The following is an 8,470-nucleotide window of genomic DNA, read 5'->3' as shown; positions in this document are numbered from 1 at the left end:
AGCCGGAGCCGCACCCGCCGCGGACGGAGCCCATGCGCGGGCCCAGTTGGCGCCCGTCCGCGCCCCCGCCCCACCCCGGCCCCGGGGGCAGTCGCGCCAGCCAGCGGTGAGTTACTGGCTTGGGGGCGGGCGCGGGGCTCAGGTGAGCGGGCTTCTCTAGTCGGTGCGAACTGGCGCAGTGCCTGCCGGCCGGCCCCGCCTATGGCCGCGCAGGGCGAGGCATAGCCTGCCTGAGCCTCGGAGACGGTGCGCCCCGCGGCCATCTCCCTCTGGCCTGGGGCCGCAAGGACACCCGCGCGGGGCCTGGACTGGGCCTTGTGCTCCGCGGCTACCCCTCGCGCCCCCTGTGGGTCTTTCCCGCAGTCACCTGCTCCTCGGATCCTCCGCCTCTTTTTTTTTTCCTGCTGGCCTCTGGTGGAAGGACCTCGGCAGAGGGCAGGGTTCCTCTCCTGCCGCCCTGCCCCCGCCGCCGGGACAGCGCCTTCATGCAGTAGGCGCTCAGTAAATACTTGTCGGATGCACCAACATGCCGGCGGGCCGGAGCCGGCTGTAGGCTGGTATTGGCCTGCCTGGGCACGCCGAGGCCGCCGTGGCAGGACCTGTTTTGAGGGGGGTGGCCTCAGCCCTCAGGCGCCTCCACTTGCGGCTTTCTGCCTACCTAGCGACTTCTAATTTGGGTGCGTGGTTGGGAGAAGCGCTCAGCTGTCAGTCCTGCCTTGGGAGCCGCTCCCTACTTCCTGATATGGCCATCAAATGCGGTTGGGGGAAGTGGGGGTCCTCCCAGTCCCAGCCGGAGGTGCCACAGGGGAGGGACTGGGGCACTGGCTTTACACGTTGGCTGCTGGAGGACACCTGTGTGTCAGACACTGCTTAGCAATCTCTTGTGGCCTGGTCTTGGCTAAGTGTGGTTCTTCTTGGCAGGTGGGGCAGGAGCTCCTGGAGTGGGAGCCCCTGTAGAAGCAATGACAGAATACAAGCTTGTAGTGGTGGGCGCTGGAGGTGTGGGGAAGAGTGCCTTGACCATCCAGCTGATCCAGAACCACTTTGTGGATGAGTATGATCCCACCATAGAGGTGAGCCCTGGTGGCCGTGGCTCACACCTGATCCTGAGTCTTGGCACCAGATGCATGAGAGAGGTGTGAGGGTGGGCTGGCTCTGTGAACTTTGGGTCTGAGGAGAGATGGGACCCCTGAGCTATGTTTTCCTGCAGGACTCTTACCGGAAACAGGTAGTTATTGATGGGGAGACATGTCTACTGGACATCTTGGACACAGCAGGCCAAGAGGAGTATAGTGCCATGCGGGACCAGTACATGCGCACAGGGGAGGGCTTCCTCTGTGTGTTTGCCATCAACAATACCAAGTCCTTTGAAGACATCCATCAGTACAGGTGAGCTACCTATATGGCTAGCTCATGAGCCCATGGCACAGGTAGGGAAGGAAGGTTCCATGTCCAGACTGAGGCTTTGTGTCCTCACCATGCGTGTCCTGGATACAGCCATGCCTGCGGCTTGCTAGCTGGCTCACATACTCCCCATCCTTCCCAGGGAGCAGATCAAGCGGGTGAAGGACTCGGACGATGTGCCAATGGTGCTGGTGGGGAACAAGTGTGACCTGGCTGCTCGTACTGTCGAGTCTCGGCAGGCCCAGGACCTTGCCCGCAGCTACGGCATCCCCTACATTGAAACATCAGCCAAGACCCGGCAGGTGAGCTGGTTCTCCATCCCACAGCTAGTCAGGGACTCACCCCACCCCAGCCAGGGAGCAGCGCTCATCGCCCCTCTCCCTCAACACAGGGCAGCCGCTCTGGCTCTGGCTCCAGCTCCGGGACCCTCTGGGACCCCTTCCCCGGGACCCATGTGACCCAGCGGCCCCCACGCTGTAAGTCTCCCAGACGGCAGGGTAGTGAGGGAGGTGAGGGCCAGGGTCTGGGCTCATGCCCTGCAGTCCTGGGTTGACACACCTCCAGGGCAGGAGGGGGTCCATGGAGAGAGCTGCCCTGAGCCAGGCCAGAGCGGTGACCCTGGGGCCTAGTCCCTCCTGTCCCCAGAGTGTCCCATGGGTACCTGTTCTAAACCCTTAAGAGTTTGGTTAGGTCTGGGTGTGGTGACACACGCCTTTAATCCCAGCACTTGGGAGGCAGAGGCAGGTGAATCTCTGTGAGTTCGAGCCTGTTCTCCGTTATTGAATCCAGGCCAGCTGCGACTACAGGGAGACCTTGTCTTAAAAAAGACTTAAAAAAAAAAAAAAAGAGTTTGGTTAGGGTGTTCATGCCTGAGCCATACTGGGAGTCTGGGAAAGCTTGGGTGGCTCTGACTTCACAGATGAGCCTGCTTAAGGAGAATGGTCCTGTGCCTTTTAGGCCTAGCTCCCCACTTATGTGGGTCGGTGGGCTGAGGGAGAGAGCCTGCAGGGCAGGAAGTTCCTTACTGAAACAGCCCCTAGCTGGGTTCCCTCTGATCCAGTTCTTCTGTCCTCAGGGTGTGGAGGATGCCTTCTACACGCTAGTGCGTGAGATTCGGCAGCATAAATTACGGAAGCTGAACCCACCAGATGAGAGTGGCCCTGGCTGCATGAGCTGCAAATGTGTGCTATCCTGACGCCAGGTGAGGCAGGGGCCAGCAGGCACCTGGGGCAGCGGCACCAGCTGGCTGGATGAACCTCCATATCCGCTTGATGTCCCTGGGCCCCCTGATCCTGCCAGTCCCCCTGCCTGTGATCAGTGGTGTCCTTTGTGTCCGCCTCGGCTCAGGCTCAGGACGTGGAGGTGCCGGATGCAGGGAGGAGGTACAGACGGAAGGAAGGAAAGAGGAGGGAAGGAAGGAAGCGATGCTGGAGCCCAGCCAGCCCAGGGATGGTGGACAGAGGTGAACAAGACCTTCGCATGGACAATTTGAACAGACTGTCATGAACTATCCCTATTTCCACTGGCACCCCAGTCCTCAACTTCTCCCAGCTCCCTCTGGGGCCCCTGTTGGGCAGATTGAATCACAGTAAATTATTTGATGGGGTTGACTTGTGTCTGGCTGGGGTTAGGGGGTCTCATGCCTGGGGCCTCACAGAAGTTGCAGGGAACCTGGGGTCCACTGGGTGTCCGCTTTGCTGCTGTCTAGGGAAGGCTGCAGAGGCTGGTCTCAGTCCACGGGCCATGTCCCCTTTCCTTCTGCCTACCCCAGCTGTCTTGTGTTTCCTGTAGAAAGCTATAAGCCCTACAAGAATAGGCAGGTGATACTAAAAGGAACCTATTGTCCTTCAAATAATGGAATGGGGGAGGGGACTGGGGAGGAGGAGACATCCCCTGTCTCCAACAGGAAACACATTTCCTATATTCTGGGATCTCTGAAATATCACCCTAAGGACTGCAGAGTACAGGACCTGCCCTGCCCCAGCATCCTGTAGCCTGCTGACCTATGCTAGGGATTCTAGGACTCTGGAAATAGGGCCCTAATGTGGGCTATGTAGCTTCAGGCCTCTGCCCATTGGTGCCCAGGTGGCTGCTCAGCTCAGAGCCTAGCTATCCCAACGCTCTGAGAGAGTAGAAGCTGTCTTACCTGTTGCTGCCACCTCTCTGAGGTGTACAGTTATTCTCAAAGCCACCTAAGGTCACCAGAATATCTTGAGGGGCACATGCAGGCCAGGTAGCTGCTCACTGCTCCCAGATGGCTTGTCCTGCCCAAGACTACATTCCAGGACTGGTCATGGTCACAGGAGATTTCATTCCCTCATCTTGTTCTTCATCCTGGCTGCAGGGGCCCATGGTGGGTGCCCCTTCCCTTTCAAGGCTTGGGTAGAATTCAGTGAACTTCTCTGGTCCAGAGTGTATATAATGTAAGAGGCTCCCATGGGCATGAGGATGTGGAGCCTGCTGCTGGGTGACTGGGCAGTGAGATACCACATCTCTCCCACACACCAGCTAAATGTCCAGCTTCCCCTTTCCACATGCATGTGAGACTCCTGAAGTGCCTCTCTGGGGGTGCACTGGCTCCTTTAGGGTTGTGCCAGTTAAAAACATTTGGAGGCAGGAGCTGCTATACCATGGGGACAGGGTTAGTGGGGCCAAGACATGACCCTTTTGGGAAAGGATCTCAAGCTGGAGCCCATGTGGGAAGTAGGTCACATCTTATCCTTCACTGCTCCACTATGGAGACCTGAAGGTGCCTTAGCAGTGTGTGGTCCTCCAGGGTCCAGCCTGAAACAACATGACCTACAGAAAGGTTTCTGGAGGCTTTCAAGGGTACAGAGGTGGGCACTGGACTGGGCCCTGGGAAAAGTCATTGCTCACACTCTGCTTATTCCCAGGACCCTCCTGCTGCATCTTTTTGTGTCCATCCTTTGGGTCTTGTGGAGTACATAAAGCCATAGCCAAAAAGATACCCTGCCAGGGAAGCACCTCCAACTCCTTTCTCATCCGCGTGGAATAGGGGTGGACTTAGTGCTTGGGATAATACCTAGTGCCCTGCCTGGCTGTCCTAGTTTGTTTTTCCATTGCTGTGACAAAATACTCTGACCAATACCAATTTGGGGAGGAAAGGGTTTATTTTATCTTATATCTCCCAGGTCATAGTTCATCAGGGAGCCCAAGGTAGGAACTCAGGGCAGGAACCTGGAGGCAGGAGCTGGAGCACAGACCATGGAGGAACGCTGCTTACTGGCTTGCTCCCTGGCCCCTGCTCAGCCTGCTTTCTTATGCAACACAGGCCCACCTGCCCAGGGGTGGCACCATCCACAGTGGGCTGGGCCCACCCACCCACATCACTCAACAATCAAGAACCCACATCACTCAACAATCAAGAAGATGCCCCACAGACATGGCCACAGGCCAGTCCTATGGAGGCAATTCCCCATTGAGGCTCCCTCAACCCAGGTGTGTCAAGTTGACACTAAAGCTATCTGGCCTGGCCTACCCTTCATGGCTGGCTTATTCAGGACTGGAGAGGTAGAGACCTGGTGTATCTCGGCTAGCCAGGGTCTGTTCTACAGGTACCTAGGTACCTGACGCATGACTTCTCTGTACTTTGAGGGCTTTTTGCCATGGCCATGGCCAGTTTCATCCCTCAGGATGTAGATGTCCCAGGGCTTCAGGGGAACTTGAGGGGGGTCTACAGAGACAGCAGGCATGGGAGCACCTCACCTGTTCAATCTGGGCCCTCTGTAGAGAGGTGACCAAATGAGACTGTCAGATAACATTGCAGCTGATCAGGGATGGACTTAGGGGGTGCAGCTCTGGGAGAAAGTGCTTGCAAAGACTCATAGCAGAGGCAGGAGGACTGGAGGGTCCTTCTTAGGTAGGACCTAGCCTATCTGTTGGATACAGTCCTCCTGGGCCTCCTTGCAGGGATGAGGGAGGCTTCTGGGATGGTCACATCCCTGGGCTGGGCAGCTGACACTGTAGGGCAAGGAAGAGCCCTGCCTGTCTTCAATTCTGAAACATTGGAGGAGCCCTTGACAGTGGATGTCCCCTCACTGTCCTGATGGAGGAACAGAGTTGCTCAAAGCCTCCCACCCCCCACATTGGCCTTCAAACCTCTGTATTCGAGACCCCTGTACAGGAACAACCCTGACTGGGGCTCAGTCCCTTCCTGCTCTCCCCATCCTGTGCCTCTGGGGAGGAGGCAGTTCCCTTCACTCATGTGTGCTCCTTTATCTCATGTTTATAATGGACGGGGAGCCAAAGGAGGGAGGTTGATACCTCATTTGTAGACTCCTGAGAGTCCACAGTCCTCAACAAATAGTAAACCTGCTCCTAGAGAAGTGGAACTACAGTCTGAGGACAGTGGCAGGTATCTCAGGTACCAGAGGTTTCCTCCTCCCACTCTGAGTCCCCAGCATGAGAGAGAGGAGGAGCACCTGTACCAGCCCTGGCTGGACTTGGTGCCCTACTATGTCCTGGGCCTGGTTCCTAAAGGGTGGGGCTGTCTTTGAGACAGAAGAAGGACCATGGTGCATGGGGTTTAAGGAGCCAGTTTGGTGCCCATGCAGCTGGAGGGGGTATACAAGTGTGTGGCTGACTCTGGCTCAGGATCAGAAGGGGGGACATGGATAGGTTGATGCTGTCACCTGGCCATAGATGATAAGGGTAGCTGCAGAAGGACCAGCAGGAATGTGTCACCTGGGTTTGCACAAAGAAGTCTTAGCTGATAGGGACATGAAGTGATCCTTTGACAGTTCTGGAGTTGTGGGGGCCCTCTGCAGCAGCCAGTCCGATAGCTCAGAACAAGTAGGGGAAGGAGGGTGCTGTGGCTGTAAGTTGCCATCACCAACCAGTGTAACTGTCACCCAGCCTAGCTGTTTGAGGTTCATGAGAAGCTGTCTACTTAGCTTGCATAGCAGCCCTTTATTAATGGGTCAGCAGCTGGGCCAGTGTTTAGAAGGCTCTTCATTGTTAAGGACCATTTTCAGGATGGTGGCAATCTGGCCAAAGCCCAGGCAGTGGTCTCTGCTTTCAGGAGTCAAAGTCACCTTGGGAGTGATCACCCAAGAGGGCTGAGATTCCCTGGGAGGCTGCCAAAAGTTCCTGGGAACTTGAATGTGCAGCCTTTGCACCTTTCCCCAACATCAGAGCTCTGGCCAAAGGACAAGGGAACCCTGCTGTAGAGAGCCTCTGGGACTAGTGGCCTGGGAAGTGGACTGGGGCAGGGAGCAGCGCCTTGAGAACTGCCTGCTGGTTTCATTTCTTTCTTTTTTTTGGTGGGGGGATCTTTTTGAGACAGGGTCTTCCTGTAGCCCTAGCTGGCCTGGATTCACTATGTAGACCAGGCTGGCCTTGAACTCACAGAGATCCTCCTGCCTCTGCCTCTGGAGCGCTGGGATTAAAGGTGTGTACCACCATGCCCAGCCTTGGTCTCATTTCTTAAGGGGTTCGAGCACATGGAAACCACTGTTCCTGCTAAGTTTGAATGGTGACATGGCACCTTTGAGCCCCAGACTTGTCTGAGGACCAGCAATGTCCACGGAGTGCTTCAGTAGCCTGCTCTGTGCTTCTGGGCAACATGCTGCAGCATTGCCAAACTTATGGGATTCTGGGGTAGCCCCAGGAGACTGTCAGGTCCAGGGGAGACCAGAAACTGGGACCCCACCACTTTCCATCCCTGTGTTAGATAAGAGGCCCCAACTGCTTGCTGCACCTCAGTGATCACAGTGAGTCCTCAGTGCCATGTCCTATCAAGACCTACAGAGTGACATGGAACTGGCCTGAGGGTGAAGATGCAGGGCTAATCTCGGTAATAAATCACCTCCTGTAAGAGGAAAAGAGGTATGGCTGAGGGGAGACTAGGGAACAGACTATAAACAGGGATGCTGGTTGGACACCCACACTCATGGTCATGGTCCACAGGAGAGACACAGAAGTGAGCAAGGCTGCCGCTTAGGAGAAAAGAGGTCTGGCCATGCCTACTGGTGCCGTGACAGTTCCTGGCAGGAAAAACCCCATCTGGGTTAGGATCATGCACCAAGTGTGCAGCAAGCCTTTCAGGGCACCACTGTTTCTACACTTGGGGATAAATGTAACAATCTCAGGCATCCATTTGATGAAGTTTGATTTTCAATCCGGTTGATCTTTTGTTGTTTTTGCACATGGTTTCAGTCTTTGGAGTATATACAGTTCCACAGGTTTGAACCAGAGTATAGAGCCTTTTGAGCCATGTAGTAAGCATGTTTGACTTTCTAAGAAACCAAGGTCTAGCTGGGTGTGGCGGCACACACCTTTAATCCCAGCACTTGGGAGGCAGAGGCAGGCGGATCTCTGTGAGTTTGAGGCCAGCCTGGTCTACATAGTGAGTTCCAGGACAGCTGGGGCTACAGGGAGACTCTGTCTCAAAAGAAGAAACCAAGGATGTTCCATGGAGGAGGCCCAGTAGATGTTTGATAGAGGAGCTGTAGGCCCCTCCCCCCAGGGGGTCTGTTTCCTGGTCTCCTCCCTGTAGCACCTCTTAGAGGAGAGAGTTCATTCCCTCCTTTAGCTTGGCACCTTCATGGACAGCTCTGTGTCACTAGGTCTTTGCTTGTATGTTGAGGCCCAGGAGTTGTTTTGGCACCTTCTCTGCAGGGCTCTAGTCACAGAGAGCACTTTTCACTATACAGCATTTTTTTGTTGTTGATGTTGTTGCCACTATCATTCTCTTTGGGTGACACCTTGGTCCTAAGTTCCTCCTGTCCAGGGCTCGGTGCTCAGTAGTGCCTGTTACAGCGTGTGGCTACTCCCTGTGAGGGAAGAGCCCTTGGCAGTGTTACCCCTCTTCCTGGCTCTTGCTTGGTACTCCCTATCCCCCTGAGACTCGCATCCCTCCTGACTTCCCTACACACTCTGGGATCTGTGCACCTCCTGACCCCTCCAGGCCTTTGGGCTCCTGGACCACAATGTGGCTCCAGGTCTCTCTGCTGTGCTTCCTGCAAATACTTGGCCTGCTCCTCTTTTGTTGTTATTTGTTATTCCATGTCTCCACCACATCCTCTCTTCCCTTTCATCAGGAGAA

At 55.6% G+C, this 8,470-nt stretch overlaps 1 protein-coding gene across 4 annotated transcripts; it reads left to right on the top strand.

Moving 5' to 3' along the window:
* Positions 1-6: 6 nt before the first annotated feature.
* Positions 7-3,014, top strand: Hras (HRas proto-oncogene, GTPase). Of its 4 annotated transcripts, XR_003847205.1 has the most exons (7): positions 7-106; positions 922-1,073; positions 1,211-1,389; positions 1,547-1,706; positions 1,796-1,880; positions 2,480-2,605; positions 2,752-3,014. XR_003847205.1 is itself a non-coding variant. In XM_008854385.2 (6 exons), the coding sequence occupies exons 2-5, from the start codon at positions 963-965 to the stop codon at positions 2,597-2,599; spliced, it is 570 nt and encodes a 189-aa protein (XP_008852607.1). In that variant the 5' UTR covers positions 7-106; positions 922-962; the 3' UTR covers positions 2,600-2,605; positions 2,752-3,014. The 4 variants fall into 4 exon arrangements, 3 of the variants coding, with proteins under 3 accessions (XP_008852607.1, XP_029412692.1, XP_029412691.1); XM_008854385.2 differs by lacking the exon at positions 1,796-1,880; XM_029556832.1 differs by having other exon boundaries at positions 2,480-3,014.
* Positions 3,015-8,470: the final 5,456 nt, after the last annotated feature.

Source organism: Nannospalax galili, unplaced genomic scaffold (assembly GCF_000622305.1).
Source record: "Nannospalax galili isolate Female #2095 unplaced genomic scaffold, S.galili_v1.0 scaffold507, whole genome shotgun sequence".
Classification (NCBI taxonomy): domain Eukaryota; kingdom Metazoa; phylum Chordata; class Mammalia; order Rodentia; family Spalacidae; genus Nannospalax; species Nannospalax galili.
The sequence above is the reverse complement of the archived record's forward strand: the minus strand, read 5'-3'. Positions and strand labels throughout refer to the sequence as shown.